Source organism: Thermobia domestica, chromosome 15 (assembly GCF_964235325.1).
Source record: "Thermobia domestica chromosome 15, izTheDome1.hap1.1, whole genome shotgun sequence".
Taxonomy (NCBI): domain Eukaryota; kingdom Metazoa; phylum Arthropoda; class Insecta; order Zygentoma; family Lepismatidae; genus Thermobia; species Thermobia domestica.
The window spans coordinates 136,779,977-136,801,847 of NC_137468.1; the positions used below are offsets into that span (position 1 = coordinate 136,779,977).

General features: G+C 36.0%; 1 protein-coding gene across 1 annotated transcript in view; it reads right to left on the reverse strand.

Moving 5' to 3' along the window:
- The window catches only part of LOC145671910 (prostatic acid phosphatase-like), a 188,802-nt gene that overhangs the window by 38,439 nt on the left and 128,492 nt on the right, over nucleotides 1–21,871 (reverse strand). The window contains exons 6-7 of the mRNA XM_081741120.1: nucleotides 11,258–11,381; nucleotides 6,211–6,428 (exon numbers count right to left, since the gene is read on the reverse strand). Of these exons, the coding sequence (XP_081597246.1) occupies nucleotides 6,211–6,428; nucleotides 11,258–11,381 (342 nt within the window). The remainder of the gene's footprint in view (nucleotides 1–6,210; nucleotides 6,429–11,257; nucleotides 11,382–21,871) is intronic.

Genomic DNA, 21,871 nt, shown 5'->3' on the forward strand with positions numbered 1-21,871 from the left:
AAGTGGATGCCCAATCCATACAATGGCTGTCAGTTGTAGTCTGATGAACATTGGGAGTAATTCGTTGCTTCTTTGAATCTAGCGCTTGTTCGCCATCAGAGAAAGATCGAGAACGAATTCTATGTCCTTTAGTGATGCAGTCAGCGTAGGTAGTCGAAGGAATAGAGTTACGGTCTGAACGAGGTGTTCCCGTAACAATCCTTGGCTGCGTCTTTTGGCGACCATTAGGCCCGATGTTAAGTGGTGGAGGTTGTAATCCTAAATCCTGACCGATATTCGTAGGTCCGTTAGCTTTGCCAGTGTCTGTCATCGTGATAGAGTAGCCGAGGGCCGAAGCCCAGATGAAGATGAAGAAAAAAAAATGAAAAGAATGTTAGATGAAGTTCAAAAAAAACAAGACACCCTCCGAAAGTGAAAACTTTCGTCAGACCCCTAAGTGCTGTAATTGTGCTATGCTCGCAAGTACGTATGCTATACTTGGTCCTCGCTGGCACAGTAACTGACACAAGAGAGGTTAGGTTTCTTGGTAAGGTATGTCTATGATGATGAACCTCTAACCTATAACTTTAGTTTTCAAACTTTTGATTTACGGTTATTTGTGATTTCACGTTTAATAGAGACAAATATTTTAAAGTATGTGTACATTAAATAAATTATTTAAATAGATCTTTACGTTTATAAAGTTTTCGTTTTTAAATTATTGTTCAAAGCCTTTGTATTTTAATAAGCCTTCTCCAAAATGAATGGAAAAGAATTGTGCTGCCATCTTTGGAGTTCTTTTAAACTATACATTTGTGAACATTTATATGTTTGTGGTCAATCCTTTCGACAATGAGATATCGGAAACAACAGGCTCTATAAAGATCACCTTTCACTGATCGATTGCAAATTTTGCCTAGATTGTTCAGTTCTAATTGAATATTAAAAAAAAAAAACATGACCATTATTTCTTTATTATATTTTTCCGGGTACACTGGAAGTGTTGAAATTAAAAAAACTAAAGCAACATACCCTACGCATTATACATTCTAACACCACATAATTGCATACAAGTGTTGCATATCTCTCAGGCGTTTGTTTCATGGCCAAGTTATAATTAAAAACGAAGGATAGCCATTTCTCCAGTCTAGGGTAAGATGAATCTTTATTGTTTGGAGTGTTTTGCCCAATGAACACCATATATCACTGACATTATAACTAATTGTGTGTGTAATGTATTTGCTTATTACATACTGTATGCAAGAAGAAAGAAAACACTGATCATACATGAATTAAAAACTCCAACCGGAAGTCGGCTCAAATCTTGCAAACGGTGCGAGATATTGAAAAAGTAATCGAAAAAAATCTCCCCTTTACGGTATCTCTTGCCAATTCTTATCAAGACATCTTGTGTCTGTAGAGGGACAGGTATAGGTATGAAGAATAACAAGGAGATTCATGCTGATATGTGAATGATGTGCTGTGTAGAGAGCACAGGTTAAGCTAGTCTACATTTTAAAATACTAGATTTACATGTTTGTCCCCAATCCTTTCAACAATGAGATCTCGAAAATCGCAAGTACTAGAAACATGTCGTTTTCACTGGTCGATTCCAAATTTTGTGTAAATTGTCCAGTTCTCATTCAAATTTTCAAAATTCGTGTCGTCATTGTTCTACTCAACATTTTAGGGGCCATTTTCAGTCCATAAGATTAATATTGTTGCAAGCTGAAACTACGGTGTTAGGCAACCAGAACAGAAGTTTCGTATGGCGGGTTGAGGGACATTGCAGGCGTTTTGCTTAAGTCTGAATGGCAAAACCTATTGCATGCTGGCAACTTTAAAGGCCTCAAGAGACGCAATGAGGCGTACTCGGACGGATATGGATTCATTAGGAAAAAATATTCCACTTGATATCGTGTTACTTCTACAAATTTGCTACAAACTCACTCCAACATGTATACATAACAGTTAACTTCCTATGTGAGTCTCCTATCCTTTCCTTATGTAAGGAAACATGCACAGTGGGAAGGAGGTTCATGATGATAACAGAACGATGCGCTGAGTAGACAGCGCAGGCTCAGATAGTTAAAATAATAAAATTACAATAACCATTATCTAAAAATAAAATTTGATGAAGAAAATGAATTACTTCAACTAATGATTGTCTCTTCACACAGGCCGTAGTGGCTCATAAACTTACATGAAAAATGTTGAACTAGCTAACAGTTGTTGTGCTACTTGAAGGAAGTGAGTGGCGTAGGTAAGTGATTAACGCATTGGATTTTTATCATGACGTCCCGAGCTCGTGTTCTCGCAGGTCTGAAGTTTCTAATACTTCAATTTCAATGCGAATCCATACTCAGTAAAATAAGCAAGAGTTCCTGTGAAGAAAAAAAAGGATAGATGTTCGAATGATGAGAATGACGGAGACTTGGAGTAGGCCGTGAGTGCAGACAAAAATTTACAAATTTATTTTCTTAAATTGTCCCAGAATTGATATTTTCAGTTAACTTCAACCATTTTGTAATATATGTATGATCACTTTTTCCTCACATGAAGTATGTAGTTAAATAATACATTATATAAGTTACACAACGAATTATGCAGTTATCATTGATATATAGCACTAGTTGGACAACTCAAACTATAGAGAATAATCTTAAAACGGAGAAATTTCTTCGTGCATCAACTGCAGAGCAAAAGTTATTTTCAGTGCTTCACAGCTTTAGTCACTATCGTCTCCTGGTTAAAATATTGGGTATAATGAAATCTTTGAATTTTACGTCCCACGATTATGCCGGCTAGGCTAAAGGAGACGATGATAATGAGAAATGAATGAAATGGTGGAATGAAGAAAGTGGGAGTAAACGGGAGAACCCCGAGGAAACCTACGCACACGGTGTTTGTCCACTACAAAGTTCACTTTGCGGGAGCCGGGATCTAACCCGGAACCAAATACACCAGAGGTGGACGCTCTACCGCTGAGCCATCGCGACCCTTGATATTGGGTATAAGTAGTGTTACATCTGTTTAGAGGTTTGCGACACTAGCAAAAGTACTAGACTCGACCTAATAGAGTTATAGGAGCCAGGGGAGGTACTTTTGCTGTTAACTTAGATTGCATTTTATTGTATTTATTTCATCAACAACTTTTGATTGTAATATAATCCATGTTCCATTTTTATTTATCTGTATTTGAGTACAAGACTAAAAGATAATTTCTGCCAGCATAATATTTAAAATTACAGTCCTGCAAATACTGTAGAACGCCTGCAAGTCCCCTCTCTGCTTGGAATTACTCGTATGGAATCCCTTGATACATTCCTACGTATACTCAACAGCTATAACTTCATATGACGTAATTCTTAAATATTGTACAATAACTTCTCTTCTGACCTTTCTCAATATACCACTGGATGACACCTCTTACATCAAGTCATCTCCACTTGAAAGGATGTAATAAAACAGTGCTGACATCATTCATCTACACCATCTAATTCTCTTTATATTTTAGTAGCATACAAATAATACTTATATTTACTGCATTAATAACACGCAAGTTTCTCTTAACAATTGTAATAAATTCAGACAGGGGCGGATCCATGACGGATTTCTGGGGTTGGGGCGGTGGGTTGTAATACTGCTACTTAGGCTACTTTTAAGAGCTCCAAACTCTGAAAATAAAAAAATGAAAAAAAATATTTTTTTTTATTTTCAGAGTTAGAAGCTCTTAAAAGTAGCCTAAGTAGCAATTTTGGGATGGGTTTTATTTATATACAGGGTGTCCCAGGAGGAAGGGGAAATGTTTTGGAAAATCGTAGTATGGGTGATTCTAAGCAGAAAAGCTCATTTGAACATAGGTCCTAATCTCAACGGTTTGAGAGCTACAAGTTGTGAATCATTTTCTACTTTATATTGATTATTGCTCATCCTGTAGTTATTCTTCAAAGATGGTATATAAGGGATTGGAAAGGTGATGAAATTATCTTTCCAATGACATGAAATATGTGGCAGTGGTATCTTTGGAAGAGAAGTTATTGAGGGATATTTTGGAATCAGTGTTGCCATCCAATTTCTTGAAATAACCTTAAGTTTCAAATTTCCCTCAATAGCTTCCCTTCCAAAGACAACACTGCCATATGCTACATACCGTTGGAAAGGTCATTCCATCATCTTTCAAATCTGCTATATCTTATCTCTGTAAAATAGTTACAGGGTGAACAATACGCAACAAAGTCAAAAATGGTTTACAACCTGTAGCTCTCAAACCATTGAGATTAGAACCTAAGTTCATATGAATTTTTTTGCTTAGAATCACTCATACTATCATTTCCCAAAGTATTGCCCCTTCCTCCTGGGGCATTCTGTATAAAATAAGAAAGTTTCCTCTTCTGGGGGCCGATCGCCTCCTGGATCCGCCCCTGGTTTGAGAATTCAATATACAGGGTGTATCAAAAATACCTTTCCAACATTTTAAAATCTACACGAATGCAGTTCACTAAATGTTATATGGTCAATACACATTAGGCCCAGGGGCACTTTTTGGAGTGTCACGCAGACGGCCGCCATCTTTGTTCTGCCATTTAGGATTCAAAATTTTTGTTATGAACGATAGATTGGTAATGTGATATATAGCCATGTGCTAAAATTTTCTCAGCGTATTATATATGCAATCAGATTTCATGTAACCCAAGTTGGCGAAAAGTTATTGGTAACTGAAAGTTATTTTGGCCTGTCACACAATTTAGTCCATATGTCCGTACTAAGCAAAACACGTCTGCAGACGTTTCTCTCAATTGCTGTGAACATGAAAAGGTTATCAGGTGAAATTTGCGCATAGGCAGCGGCAATACGTTTACCATTTGACGAAGATTACGAAGTTTCACAGCATAAACTATAATCTTAAAATGTTCTCAAAGGTAGAAATCAAGTTGCATTAGATCTGGCGATCGAGCAGGGCATTGAGCTGGCCTACGTCGATCATTCATGGATTGTTGATCCAAGTAGTGACGCACCACGACGCCACAATGCGGGGGGGGAAGCACCTGGGAATGTAACATCTTCGGATATCGCAACTGGCAGTATCTGTACCTGTAACAGCACAAAGTATAGTTCCGCAACTTTAGTTCCTGAAATGAAAAATGACCGATTATTCGTCTTCTGCATACGTCTACTCATACTACCTAGGTATTATCTTGTCTGCACCGGTCATTTTTGACAGACTGACCACATGAGGCTGTGAGATAACTAATAGAACATGTTCTGCTCATTACCCTCCCCATTTACGTAGAAATGAGCTTCGACCGAATAGAGTATCTGCATAGTCAAGTTAGGATTTAGCCATTAATTGCTCAGTAGCCTGTTCACAAAACTGCACTCGGTGATCAGGATCGGGACGGTGATTGTGATCAGGATGTGTTCTCTGCTGGGGTGACATCGACAAGGAGGCTAGTACTACCGTAGCTGTTGCTTCGTGTGTGGCCGCCTCCGGTAGTCCGCTACGAGGTCTGTCCACGACTATGCACGTCTCCTCAAATTTGGTTAATATTTGACTTTTTGCAGATGTGGATGAGGCTGGTTGAAATCGACAGCCACTGCACGAGTATTCCTTCCTCCCTACAGATTGATTATCTGGAAGAGTTACTCATGTGTTAACGGCATGGTTCCACGCCTGCAAGAAAGAGATAAACATAACTTTCATTTGTCAATAAGTTACATGAGATTTTATTGAATATTTGGCATCCTGAGAAAATTCTACCCCATGGTCATTTATCACACTACCCACCAATCATTCATAATAAAACTTTTGAAGCCAAGATGACGGTCGTTCACGTGACACACTCTCAAAAGTATTCCTGGGCCTAATGTGTATCGCTCGTCACATTCAATGAAACTATATCCATTTCGATTTTAAAAGGATGTAAGGGAGTTTTGATAAACCCTGCATATTAATACTCTTACCTTTACCAAGTTTAAGATAGCAGCTTTTAAATGGAACCAACAGCAATCCATATATATATTGGTTTCACTTTGCTTTTCGCAAGAGTATATAGAACTTCAGTGTTGTAAATCTTGAAATGACGTTCGTACAGTTATATAATGAAAATAAAGTCAAAGGTCTTTGACCATTCCGCGTAATCAAGAAATGGATAGGGTCACAGATAGGCAGTCTACTATAATGACGATAATAAAACACTCATATGTATAGAAGTGTCAATGTTAGCATACCTCCACATAATTCTCCCGGAGCTTATTTCCTTTATGTAACTCTACAATAACAGTTGCACCATATCCTGGTAGCTCGTGTGTGAAAAGTCCCAAAGAACAGAGAATGCTTGTTACTGTTGTATCATGACCAGAATAAATGAACATTTTTCTCTCCACTGGACTCATCCAACCTTTCGCCTTATCTTCCATATTACGAACTATTTCTCCTATGATTGGTCCTGAAATCACATAGCATATTAAGTAAAATTATGTTAATCTTATTAATTGTAAGTAACTAACTGTATAGAGTCGTAAATAGTTTTTGTCCAAGTGACTGGGCTGGTACAACCACTCACAAAAGTATCTCCCCACCCACTAAGTGCTCTAATTCCATTACTTGGGGTCCGGGTAGTTTGCAGTTGTAAGAACGCCTAGACAGATGCAACCCAACTTACACGTAACTTTTCTCGGCATTGATAGCAGTTGGTAGCACTAAGCCAAGTCTTTATGCAAGTAAAATTGTGAATAAATGATGCACGGAACATTTCTCCATTCTGAGATCAATCTCTCTGGTTCAGAGTGTGTTGTCCAATGAATGACAATTACCAACCTTATAAATTTTATTCGATATATATGAGGCTTTAGATCTCCAGAAATGCATAGATAGCATATATTTTGATTTCACCAAAGCATTTGATAAAATATTTCATGATGTTTTATTAAACAAATTATCTAGCTTGGGACTTAATCGGTCTTTCCTAAATGTCATGTAAAGAAATGTCATTATGTAAGGTTTGGAATTTATAAAAACATACAGAACTACAAGTATTATTTGAATAATGTTGAACTCGAAAAGAAACATCAAGTTAAAGACCTTGGTATTGATTTTGATAGTAAGATGTCGTTTAATGATCATATTTAAATTATTATAGTAGAAGCTTATAAAAAACGAGGTTTCGTTATTAGAAACATAAGAAACTTTACAAATTTGGAGGCTATTAAACTATTGTATTATAATCTTGTTAGAACTAAACTAGAATATGGATCAATATTATGGTCACCAAATTACAGTTCTTATCAGAGACAAATAGAAAATATTCAGAAAAAATTTCCTTTTTCATAAGAAATATAATTTGTCATCGTATGGACTGGAAATTCCTTATAATGAAATATTACATGAATTTCAATTTATCCCGTTACATAAAAGGCGTACATTACATGAACAAATGTTTCTTTATTAGTTTATGAATTGAAACATTGAAAGTAGGGACATCTTAAAAAAGATTTACTTTAATGCAGGTCAATGTAACTTAAGAACACTGAACTTTTTCGTAAATAAAATACCTAGGACGAACCGTTATAAAAATTCACCACTTTTTAGAATATCAAGCAACTACAGTGACATGGTAAGAAATCATGATTTGGACTTCAGTTTTAATGTTAACAAATACAATATTATTATGCATAACGCATTAAAATATATATTAATTCTAATACTTAGCTGCAATTATGAATCTATATGAAATTTAAATACGTAAATAGTGTGGAACGTACGTTTATGTGTGTGAAGGTGTAGTATTTATATATAAACTATTATCAAACAATATATAAATGTGTGTATGTAAATTGTATATATATATTTATGAATATTATTTTTTCATATTCTTTCGTAAAATTCTTTATGTGTATATTATGTGTATTTTTCTTTTTGTTTAAGTATAAGTTACAATTGTAAATCAACTGTAGTAAAAGCTCTTATAATTGGGGATGATCGTCCCTGTTGGAGTTAGATTGTTAAATAAATAAACATCATATGTTAATCTCAATATTGCTGTGTATGTAATGTATTATTTCATTATATGCTGTATATTCAAAGAAATAAAAACACTGATCACACATGAATCAGTAAATGCTTGAAAGTAGACGAAAATATCAAATCTAGAACAACTGCTGGAAATAAGTTTGTAAATCACTGTCTTCATTGACAGACCTTCTCCAATTCTCCTTATTCCAACATCTTTTTCTTTCTAGGGAAGAGAAGATCTTGATTGTCACTCTACGTATGCATTGAGATTGAAATTGAAACAGGAACATTTGAAAAAGTTTCAGCCTGGCCGGTATTTGAACCCGTGTATACCGAATAGAAGTTCAATGCGCTAACCACTCACCTACCGCGCCACTTAACCTCCCACCCAAACTAATACCTAGTAAAATAGTTTCATGGAAAAATATAAAGAAGATACTCAAGTATAAGAAAAATAAACAAATATAAACAAAATATAAATAAAAATATAAACAAGAAAATATAGGCAACTTGTATGATTGTCTTAATGACTTACTCGAGATTTCCTTGTTTAACTCAAAAACAAGTTATATAGACGTTCCTCAATGGAGAAAATATAACAAAACGTTCTTCAAGTTGAGGCTATGTCATCGGCAGAGCCGTAACTTGTGAGGGGCAGGGGGCCCCAGAGAAGCTTCCCGCCGTTCAAAAGGGCCCATTTTGAGACAAAACTTTTTCAATGTTATATCTCCTGATCTACTTTAAGTTGGAGAAGATCGTAGAAATTGCCAGATTTAGCATCCTTTCCTCGTAAAGACAAATCATGTGTCGCACAAAAAACAATTGTCTCAATGATTGATGGCAGTTTTTTCTCGGTTTTCCTCAACTTGCTTCCGAGTCGCTTCATCAATTTTCAAATCAACGGGCAAATTTTTCGTAGACATAACATTCGAAAATAACTGAGCACGTTCTGTGGACGCCCAATGCCATTCAGATTGTTCGTGTTGTCGAGCAGGTGCAAAGAATTCATTGTATTTTCTAAACGGTGCTAGTATAAAAGACCCTTGCAATCCTCTTTTTACCGGAGATCGGAAAAGAACACACTGCTTGCACAAACCCCCTCGCAAGTTTCTAGAATATGCTAGCCACGGAAATTCAACAAACCACTTATACAGAAAGGGGCGTTTTCCTGGCATAACATCTTGTTTAAAATCATATGTTTCGGTTGGGTGCCACGGCGACATCAATACTTCATATCGACCAATGTCCGATAAACTTGACTGCAAATTTAAGTCTACATAATTGAAAATGTCTTTTGGGTCAAGGACGTCTCCTCACCTAATAAAGTTGCACAAGGGGACATTTGGGGAGAAGGTACGCTAACGATATTCCCCTCTGGTAACTATTTTTCTTCGCTCAGATTTTGAACACAGAATATCACGTTTGGTGTTTTACAATTTTGAGGACACTTGCTGTTTTGAAAAAAAACATCGAATTTCATTTGCTTACGCTTATGCATGATTAATTTTTAAAAAGCAATTCTTTCTAATTCACTCACCTTCACATGATATATTAAATAAATTATAAACTAAGGGAAAAACACCCACTAAACTCTGAAAGAGACCAGAGATCGAAAACCACATACATTTATCACTTTCCGACACTCCCGAGCAACTTTGAAGTTTTGAAAACGAAAACCGCCCATATGACACACTAGAAACACGGATTTCCAATAACTGCGCACAACCAACTATGCAAAACTAAACCTTTCTCTTCTTGAAAAGGGTTAACTTCCATCCTCCCCGCTAAAAATAACATTGTACTTTTAAACCGCGGGGTCTCATAGGAAAAAAAGCTCAATTTCTTTCTGCTCAGAACGCTACTAAGAACAAGGAAGACAATGTTTGACAGCATTAGAATCATTGTCCCTGCTGCTCCATTTGCAGTTTTGTCTTCTCGACCCATTCCCGTCTGCGTAATCCATCAAGATTTTTGGTTTAAAAGGAGGCGGGGTCATTCAGGATCACCTTGCTACAGCCAGAGGGCAAACAGGTGCAGAGGAGTCGGTGACATTATTGCCTTCACAAACAGAATTCTTGGGTTATTTTTAACATCAATATGTGTTAAATGCTTATACTTTTCCGATTGTTGCAAAGGTCAGGCAAATGAGTCAGAGAAACACTTTTATTCTGCTTTACGAAGGAAACCACTGCAGAAGTATTAAAAGATGAGGCTCTTTATTTTCTATAGGAACGATTGAGGATAACTTGCTTGATTCTTTCAACGTTTGAGATTTTGAAAACAGGAATTATCGTGAAGTGCTACGGAGGGAACATACGATCATGTCTCCGGAAACTCCTTCTAAAATCAATATATATACTTGACTGCTTCAAGATCAAGGTAATATTAACTAGATTTCCAGGAGGGGGTCGACCGACCCCTTCGACCCCCCTGCCGACGCCCATTGCTAATGACAATTTAAAATAATCATTGTAATTATTTCATAGACTTGTAGTATGAATTTATATTTTACATTAAAATTTTTCTTCCAGAGGAGGCGCGTCTGTTACATGTACGCGCGAAGAGGACAATTTGCCATTGTTCGAATGCTGCTGCAGATTCCCACATACAATCACATAATAACTAACTGACAATTTCCTATCAAATATGCGTCTTTAGTCAGTGTTGCAAGCTGCTGCTTGTAAATTCTACTATTAATAATATAAAGCGACATATTTAGGTTTTGACAGATTTGAAGAAATAAACTAATAGAAAATAAAATATTTAATCAGAAGGTATCAAGAACATAATCACAAAAAGAATAAAATCTAAAAATTTACAATGTGTAGTTCGCAACACTGCATCATAATAGTTAAAATGCAGAGTGAGATATAATAGCAAAATTGTTTCAAAGGATAATAAAATCAATAGCCAAAACACTCGAATGTAACAGTTGGCGTATCCGTATCCCCTTAATACTACCAAGGAGGGGGCCTCCGAAGCCCTCAATATTTTGTTTTATTTATAAATAGAAAAGACAAAACACTAAAAACTAAGCATGTACGAATAGGGTCAAGCCTGAGAATATCATTTTTTTCACATCTTTTATGGAATTAGAAATGTTACAAAATGTAAAAAAAAAAAAAAAAAAAAAAAAAATGTGGACCTACCAGCCCCTTCTCTTGGTGTTCCTAGGGATAATATCGTACAATTGGAAAACTCTAGTACACTATTTTTTTTTTCGAATAAATTGAACATAACGTGTCCATTACAGACGGTACTTACCACCAGACAGAGATATCATGTCCTTGCTTACGTTGCATTGAGAGTGCATGGCAATCATAAGTGACGTTAAAGGCTCTGGATAAAATTGCTTTGCCCACGAAGGAATAGTCAGATTTTTCTGAGACTATAATGAAATAAAACATATATAATATATGTAGGTAAACAAGAGATAAAATCTAAATATCATAGCTCAGCATCTAGTGCCCTGTGTGCTATCTCTTTATACAGGGTGTTTCAAAACAACAGCGACGACGTTTGGGAGGTGATTACTATCACTAAAATAAGACAAAAAGTGTAGACTAACCTGGGTGCACAAATGCTTCCTTTCGGAGTTATAGGCTGCCGAAAATACGCAAAACTGAACTTTAAAGGTCCGTAGCTCCAGAAGTATGAGACCTACCGTAGCCGAGTCAAGACTTCACTCAGGAAGTAATATGTGCACTACCCCAAAAATGCATGTTTCAGAATCCTAAGGTACTCACACAACAATTTTTACAGGGGTGGTTTGGCTACGGGTATTTAATTTGAAGTACTCACCAACTACCTCTATAAAAATTGATGCAGAAGTAGCGCATTATTCTGAAACATGTATTTTCGGATAGCGCACATACTAGTTCCTAAGTGGTCTTTACCCGACTACTGTAGGTCCCATAGTATTGGAGCTATGGACCTTTAAAGTTCAGTTTTTCATATTTTCGGCAGCCTATAATTCCGAAAGGAAGCATTTGAGCACCCAGGTTGGTTTATACTTTTTGTCTTATCTTAGTGTCAGGAATTACCTCCCAAACGTTGTCGGTGTTGTTTTGAAACACCCTGTATAGCAAAATCAAAAAGTTACGCGCTCTTATGGGGAATCTCATGATTTTCCTTTTTATATATATAAATTGTGAATAACTGAGCAGTTATGAGTATTACGTTGTCATTCTGTGAAGAATACTTAATATTGGGGCGTAAATTGAGAATCGAACCCTTGACTATAGGTTCTCTGTCTATCTAAATCTTCCTCACAGAACATTGCGAGAGATAGAGACAAACATAGATTAAAGAGAATAGAAAACTGGTAATTGAGTGATAAAGAGGTTTTAATTTCATTACTCGTTCTTATAATGAGAATAAAGGCTGTGCTTGAGAAACGAATCTGGGAATCTGAAACTATCAGATAAGGTAATATGAAAAGGCACTTACATTATGATCCTTCAGGTAGTTGTAGGAAACCTCTAAGACTCCGCCTTCTCTGTAGCTTATGTAACCCCTAAGGCGAATGGCAAGTCTAGAACTGAAGTATAGACTTGAAGTGATGTCAAGTGAACGTTGGTGGTCCTTTTATATAAAAGTGCGGAATGCAATCCGTATGCCTTTCATATTTCCTTGTCTGGGAGTTCCACGTGTATGTCTGATAGAATAAAATAAGTTTTGAACTTATTTCAATAAAGAGGACTAGATCCTAGAAACAACCCTGACTTAATTCATTCAATTCAGTTAATATTTTGTACTCAAGCCAGCTTTGAATTATTTCCATAGATTTTTACAGAAGTTTAAATATTTACAATAATTTTGGGGTTTTTAAAATTTGGTATACGACAACGTTTCAACATAATATAATCATTGTGACAGAGTACATATTCACCAGCAGTTTATACTTTGATCCAGAGAGCTTATACAGAGAAGTATGGAACAGATGCTCTAAACAAATCCTCCATCAAGCGGCTGCGCGACAAGTTCCAGGAGTCAGGTAGTGTAGTTGTCGCTTCAAGAAACAGTCGACTAAAGTTGTTAACAGAATAACAGTTGGTCGAAGGGCAAGCTCAGGCCCGTATTTATATATTGTGCGCCCTTGTGCTCTAACTAATTTGCTGCCCCTTGCACAAAATTTGCCGGCCCCCTTCCCCGAAAAAGACCTATACTAGAGTTGAATTCACAGTTTTTGGGGTCGTTGAGATGAATAGTGACAGTTTTAAAACAATTCAACTTCAAGGATGAACTCCACTTCCCAGGAAACGGGCAAGATTTTAAAAGTAATCGCAAATGACAGATATTAGTGTTGAATTCATAGTTTACGAGGTCGCTGAGTTTAACGGTATCAGTTTTCATGATGTTCAAGTTCATCCTCACCCCTTGGAGTGCGGGTGGGAGAGGATGACTTTTTTTAAAAAATCAGATAAGCTAGCTAATTAGTAATTACTGTAATTAATGCGAATTAAACACATGGACATTATTTCTCGCGCTTGCGCGGGACTCTGCAGGTTGCTAGTTTCAAATATTACTTTATTGTGAATTTTAAAAAATCCAGAATTTTTCTGCCCCCCAAATTCTGTCGCCCTGTGCTCAAGCACAGACCTAAATACGGGCCTGGGCAAGCTGCATGTGTTATGAATTCAAAAATTGGTGTGTGGAATCCGTAATACCAAAATAAAGATAACACGATGATTGGTACTAGACTGATGACTCATGATTCCATCTGGATGCATATATTATAAACCAAAATGTTTGGGTATGAGCTAGAGACCTGCACGGGCCGAATTTTTCGGCCCGAGCCCAATCCAGCCCGAACGTACCTAGGCCAGGCCCAGCTTGGGCCCGAAAAGTTTTGGAGATTTTCGGCCCGAGCCTGGCCCAGCCCGATAAGTTTTTCAAAATTCTTGGCCCAAGCCCGGCCCGGGCCCGATAAATATTAAAAGTTTTTGGCCCGATAATTTTTTTAAAATATTAGCTCGAGCCCGAATCTTTCTCAAAATTTAATACTAAATTTGACCTAATCCTCAAAAACATTTTCTAAGCTTTGGTTCACAACCTGACGCTTGTCTTCCGAATCGTAATATTGCCTCCTAGAACTTTGCCTGTCATAGAGAGAACAAAAACTCCATTCCCTGTAACAAAAATCAAACTTAATTGATTTTTAGCATAAAGTGAAGATAGCAATATTATTTAGCGACAGGCAAAACGTTCCCAACCCTTCTTTTTATATTTTGAGTTCAGTAAAGGTCAAGGTCAGAGCTCAATTTACCGCATAATGCCTGCAATCCTCTATAGTGAAAGCGGAGCCGCTAAGCAACACAAACTGTAAATAGCTATTGCATTCTTTGTAACATTTTTCACGGACACACTTCTTCAACGTTTGGCTTTATTCCAATTATCGTTTAACGAAAGTCAATAATTATTAAAGAATTGCAATTGATCGGCCCCAACCCGGCCCGACCTGAAGAGAAATCAGTGTCGGCCAGCCCAAGCCCGGCCCGGCCCAAAGAAATAACAGTGTCAGATTGCCCAAGCCCGGACCAGCCTAAAGAAACAACATAGTCGGCCGCCCAAGCCCGGCCCGCTGGCCGGGCCGGGCTTCGGGCCTCGGGTTGGGTCCGGCCCGTGCAGGTCTCTAGTATGAGCTATTGACAAATGACATGTGCTGAAGAACTTTCATGTGCTTTCACAGAAAATTGGCGTTTGGTGTGCCATATAACGTAGCTGCATGCTCATTACATGCTTTAAACAGTGACGTCTGAATGATATACTTGGAGCGTTTAGAAATGATTGGCACTACAATTAATTTGTATTCACAGAAACCATTTATTGAACAAACGATTACAGTTTATTTTACAGGTATCTCCTGGCAATGTCTATGCACCTTTGCCACCGTTCTGGAAACTTCCTTATTTGTGTATCAAACCATTCTTTGGGGGCATCTCTCTGCCACTGGTGGACAAATGCGTGGAGTTTATCATTTGTGTTGAACTTTTTACCTCTCATGCCCTCTTTCATTGTGTCGAATAAAGCATAATCGCTACGAGCCAGATCCGGTAAATATGGAGGATGCGGCAGTACACTACAATAATCTCTAGTTCATGGACTGTGGCAATTGTCCGGCGACTGACATGTGGCCGTGCATTGTTGTGCTGGAGAAGAACGCCACGGCCCCATTTTCCTTGTCGGCGTTGTTGGATGAGTCGGCGTAGTCTATGCAGTGAACTGCAGTAGCTCTCACTGTCGATGGATGTATTGGGAGGGAGTCATTCCACAAGCAGTACCCCTTCCTGATCCCAGAAAACGGTCGCCATTTGTTTCCGCACGAATAGTCCCATCCGTGCCTTCTTGGGACGAGGGCTTCCAGTATGCCTCCATTCCATGGACTGGCGTTTCTTTTCTGGAGTCTCGTAGAGGAACCAAGTTTCGTCGACGGTATCCAGACGCTCAAAGAACTCGGTCGGGTTTTCACTGTATTGTTGCATCAACTGCTGGAAAATCTCCACACGCTTTTGTTTCTGTGCAACGATGAGGTCATGAGGCACCTATTATGCACACATCTTGTGCAGCTTCATATCCTCATGAATGATAGTGCAGAGGGAACCCCGTGATAGACCTGTTTCTTTCTCTAGTTCATCAAACGTGATTCTTCTGTGCTTCATTATCAAATCATTCACTCGCGCGGAATTGTTTGGTTTGCGTGCAGTAGCAGGACGCCCAGTGCTTTTGTTTTTTGCAACACTGTCTTTGCTTTCTTTGAATTCGGATACCCAACGAAACACGAATCTGCGACTTGGTGCTGTGTCCCATATACGGCTAATAATCTGTTGTGGATGTCTGAAGTATTCACTCCTTCCGTCCAGAGAAACCACACTGTCTACCGTTGCCCATGTGTGTTTGCTTCCATGCTGTCTTTTCGCTGTCCACCAGCGTCCTGGCAAGTTGGAACAACTGCTGCTACAATTTGCTACCTACGAAAGAAACAAAACCATTTAGTGGTGTTTGATAGTACTATAGTATATCTTAATGCATACATCAACAAACATTTCAAACTGCTACTTGGCACCAGTTATAGGGGGGAGTGAAAATCATTATTGAACGAACTAAATATAATTTCTTTAAAACTTGTTACAATGTGTCAGCTGAGAAGTTTCCTATGGGTCAGCACATCGTTTCAACAGGAAAATGCCATAGCTCACACAGGTGCGAAAACAATTTGTTACCCAGAAAGAATGTTTTTCAGAATTACTGATCTCAAAAGGGTTATGGCCACCACAATCTCCAGATTTGTAACTTGCAGATTTATCTTTGTGAAGTTTTATTAAGGACTCCATAAATATTCCGGAATTGAACGACAACATTCATTAACGTGTTGATAATATTTCACAAACATCATGCAAAAGGGTCTTCAACAACATTGTTTATTGTGTCCACTTGTGTGAAGAACAAAATGGCAGTCACTTCCAGCGCTTGTATGTAGAAAATGTACAAAATAACAATAATTATTTTTTTTCGATAAGGTTGCGTAACTTTTCCAACACCCTGTATTAGAATACAGGAAGTACCAATATAACGATATATGAAGGAATGGCAGGGTTCCCAAACTGAGCGCCTGTACGTACTACAGAGCTTCATAGCTAATGAAAAATATAAAAAATTTAATTTTTAAAGGCTCAATATGAGAATCCTATATGTGAATATGTATTCTAAAGAAAAAGATAAAATGAAATCATACACTTTTCATTGCACAAATTGTGTTGTTTACTCACGGAGTCAAACAACATAAATGGGCATACCTATCACATCATTAAGAAAAAACTAGAACTTCATTCTAATTGCTTTGTTCACATTTAACACGACATAAGCTAGCTATTTGACGAAGTTAAATAATTTTTAAAATTATCAAATTGTATTTGAGCATTTTAAAAATTGATATTACATCGCATGGATACTGAAATTTAAGATCAGTCATTGCTCAGAAAGTTTGGAAAACCCTTCCCTGTAGGATAATCTTTCAAGGGTTTCTTGATCATCCGAAGACAAAGGGGGTTATTTCTCATCAATATTCTCAAATTCTATGTACACAAGGCAACCAAAAGTTCATTATAACTACTATGTCTGTTATCGTAAACTAAATAGGAAATTTTGTGTTGCGTTGACGCAAACCTCACCGGAAGGTGTCGAAGATTTAGGAACAAGATGGTGTTCAATGAATGTGCTATAAATGAAAACTAAATTACATTTTTCTGCATAAAATAGAGGAAATTATCCAGAGTTTTGATAACAGATGTTCTTTTCCAACTAGCAAAAGGTAACGGCAGTATTGTTTTCGTTTCTAATAATAATTTTAAAAAAAAGATAAATATGATGGGCGGTATTCAGAGAGAATTCGTTAATGAAGGGTTATGGGGCGTTTACCCTTAGTCGATTTGCGTTCGATTATTATTCTGTTAAATATTATTATTACTGGGGAATGTGCTAATATATTCGTTCTTTGGCGGAATGGACGAAAAGGCAAGTTATTGGAAGTGCATATTTTATTGACCCAGTCCCAATCACAAAGAACATCCTCGTAGTAAAAGTGAAAAGGAAGCCGGGAAAACCCCAAATCCAGACTTGTTTCAGTATAATACGTAAAAGAAAAATGTTGCTTTTCAAAAAAAAAAAAAAAAAATAATAATAATAATAATAATAAATAAATAAATAAATAAGAGAGGAAACATTGCTTGTTAAAAATGTTATTGTAAAACAAACAATATTTTGTTATTTAAGAAATTGTCCGGAAAGATGCAAGGCCCAAATGAAAAAGGACTAAATTTGTTAGGGAAGGGAAGATCTTTTGCATAGAATTCTTGGCCTTAAGACTGACCCTGCATGAGTGTTATTACTTATTGAAGTTTTTCTAGGATTTCTATCAGAAAACAGTTTATTGCGGGCATAAACAAAGAAGAATTTCAAGTTCAGGTTGAAGCTATTCTGTTTGATGGTTCACCACGTCTTGACTCATGATAGATATCTTGTGGGGAGAAGACTTTTCTGTCTCCTGTAATATATCGCAGAACCGAGAAAAATTCCTGTCCGTTATGAAGAGGTTATTGAAACGTTTGGGGGGAAAAGGACTGTCCGCGTCCGTATCTGAGAGTGTCCGTTAAAGAGAGGGTTTCGTTCCGTAAGAGAACATATAATTTTTCCGGGACAAAAAACTCTGTCCGTATTATAGAGGTGTCCGTTATTGAGAGGTGTCCGTTAAGGAAGGTTTCAATGTATTATTATTATTACTTAAATGTTGTGAATTTAGTGATTCACCCTGTTCCACCCAGCTCCTGCCTAGTGCATATTGTACTGGCCAAACGCCTCCTGTGTAGGTTTCCTCCGGGCTCCGCTTCCTCTCACTTTCTTTATTACAATATTTCTTTCATTTTCATCATCGACGTCTTCCGTAGCTTAGCCGGCATAACCACTACTTAAAAACAAATTTTCTTATGGCTCTTATGAGTTCAGTAGCCGTACTTTCTACATGAAATTTGCCTGGAAACATTCTGTTTAACATTTAGCTAGTTGTAGGGACGTATACAGAGGGTATGTCCTAATGGTCCTGATACTTCTCTCCAATCCCGACTATTTTGTAACTTTGCTGAACACTAGTGGCGATTTACAGATTTTAGTACAATCTGTCCTCATACGGAATTTGTCTTCTATATAATAATAATAATAATAATAATAATAATAATAATAATAATAATAATAATAATAATAATAATAATTATTATTATTATTATTATTATTACTGAATATTTGAGAACTCAATATAATGTCCTATTAAAATGCAAATAAGCATACTAGTAGGGTATCAATGTATGTTCTGCAGACACTTTCCCCTTCAACCCCCCTAACTGTCAAAAAATTATGAAACCACCACTGACTATTGTACTTTAACACAGAAGGATAACCCAAAGTGAGATCGCATAGGCTTTTATAACATTTAAAATCATAAAAACTTACAATCTAAAATTACACTACACTACACTACTTATAATCACACTTTTACTCTATCCCATAATGACCCCAAGCTAATGTATTTATACCATCTCTTAATATATATCTTTTATCATCTGAAGAATCTAATGCTAGCTTATGAACGGTTATACTATATATATCGTGCTTATAACTTCTAATGAGGTTTATGTCTTTATACGTTTTAACATTTTTAAATAAGCTTTCTTTATAATCATTAAACTGCAACTCCTTTGATATTACAGCTTTACTTACTCCTTTAGCTTTTTTCTCTTCTTTATTTTCTACTCTATAAGCATACATCTTTGATCTCAATCCAATAAACTCTGTCATTATCTTACCTTTATTCTCATCTTTCATCTTACCTATTACTTTTTTGTTTATTAGTGGTAGTCCATATATATTATTTTCCTTGTATTCACTCGTGTCAAACTGGTCAACTATTTTTGCTATATCTTTGTAAAAGTCTTCAGTCTCAATCTCATATATAAAGCTATCGGTATCCATGTAACATAAATCTATATTGTTTCCATATTTTGGCTTCATAGTGTTATAATGAAAATCATACATTAATAGTTTTGATAGTTCTAATACACCCATACCAACATATATTGGCTTATTAAATGTTAATCGCTCTTTTTTCATATGTATAGCACATAAATTCTCTGTAAATATTGTTCTGTAATCAAAATTATGTTTTGCAATTAATTTTTCTACTCTTTCAGGATCACATTCTAATTGTATGGGCTGCCTCTTTCTAATATTTTCCATACTCTTTCCAAATACTGAGTTATTCATGAGCTTATAAAAATCTTCTTCAAACTTGTTTTTAGCTTGCGTTCTCATATTTGTATTTAAATCAATGTATTTCTTTAACTAGTCTGATTGTTTGAATTGTAATACTCTATGCACTTTCTTTAATTCCATTCCAAGCGACATATATAGTTTTAAGTTCCTATAGTGAATTACATATCTCTCCTTATTATAAAGTGTCGTTAATAATTTTGATTGTTTAGATTCTGGTGGACATGTTTTCTGGAGCTAATGGTAAATCAGAATGTTTGTTGTGTAAATACCTCGGATATTCTAAATCTACTTCTAATATGTAACCAGTTTCTAAATCATCTGGAATATTCGTTATATCTATGTAAGGTTTAATCCACTTAAAGTCTTTATAAGGCATGTATTGACTCATTGCCCATCCATATAAGTTGTTTACATCTAAATATGCTAGGTATGTTGAACACTCATCCTTATTATAATCTTGCATATATTTGTTGTTAGCTTTTACATATCTTTTACTACATTGTGAGATTCCTCCTCGTATACCTTTTTCTAACATTAGTATTTTATCATAATCAGTCAACATTTCTAAGTTAATTTTAGTCATCTTTAACATCGCATCCCACGATAGGCCCGGTGCTGTATAATACCAAGCAGGATCTAATCCATATGCCTTTAAACACACATCTCTAAAGTTTTCAAATATATCTCTTAATTGAAGGGCATCTGTTTTGTTATAACGTTCAGTTAAATCTTCCCCTAATTTCAGATCGAATTCTTTACAAACTCGTACATGAAGCTTATGGCGTTCAGGACTCATTTTTCTCCTGTTAATCTGTTTGTAAATTTGTCTGGAGATAATGGAACAGGTTCTTTCAATTTTTCAAATGAATCAAAAAAGTCATATGGATAATCACCTTTAGTATTAACTAGATCAACTTTATCAATCGGGAAAAACTTTATTGTTTTTCGAAATTGTTCTGGTTTTAAATTATTAGTTAACTCTGCTAAACTCTTTGGCATAAATCTAAATGAATCAACAAATCTTAAATTTATTCCATCTTTTTCTGGTCCTGCTTTTACATATTTTTCATATGTTATGTACCTTTCTTCATTATTTGCGATCAGTTTAATTTTCTGTGTATCATAAGCTAACTCCTTAATAAACAAATGCGTATCATAACCAGTTAAATTGTGAAGAAATACAGGAACAAAGTTGGGATTTTTATAGTTTAAATTGCAATAGCTGTGAGCTGCACCTCTAAACTTTCCAGTTAAATGATCATGATCTCTTACTTTTGATTTATTTTTATTTATCTTATACAAACACTTTTTTAAGTCATGCTTCCATTCTTTTATTTTTTCACTCATATCATCTTTATCCTTGTAGAACTGTATTTTCTTCTTTAATATATTTATTTTTTTCTCAACAGCTGGTGGTAAGTCATTCAAGTTTTTCTCACATATATGACAAGTATCCGAACTGTTATAAGCTTCTATTTCCTCCTCACTAAGCGGGGTCATATCAACTACCCTGTTATATATTTCCATAATTTCTATTGCTTCTTTTTGCAACATTTCAATAAATAATTTTGCAGCTTCTGGACCTATATAACTAACAGGGGCTTTATAGTTCCCATTTAAATATTTGACATAGTAACAAAAACTCATTGGTTCATGCTTTTGATATTTTACTGTTTTACTACAATTATGCTCTATTTTTAACTTACATAAGATACATTCAAAGTCGGCAAATATGACAAATGGAACTCTTAATGAACGATTATAGTTTTGAAACTCTATTTGATTGTCGTATGGTTTTAGAAGTTCTATTCTAACAGCCTCATGTTCTTTACAATATAGCTCATGGTTCTGTAATTGCTTCTCATTTCGAAAGTGTCTTGTTAAACATCTATCACAAAAGTATAACTTCTCAGTATGTTTTGTTACTTGACTTCTTATTAATCGTGATAGGTCTTTTATCAAACAAAAATGACTATTATTTTGATCATCTTTTATATATAATAAATTAACATGTTTTTCTTGCTTTGTTTTTGTGATTTGAAGTGGATATACATTATA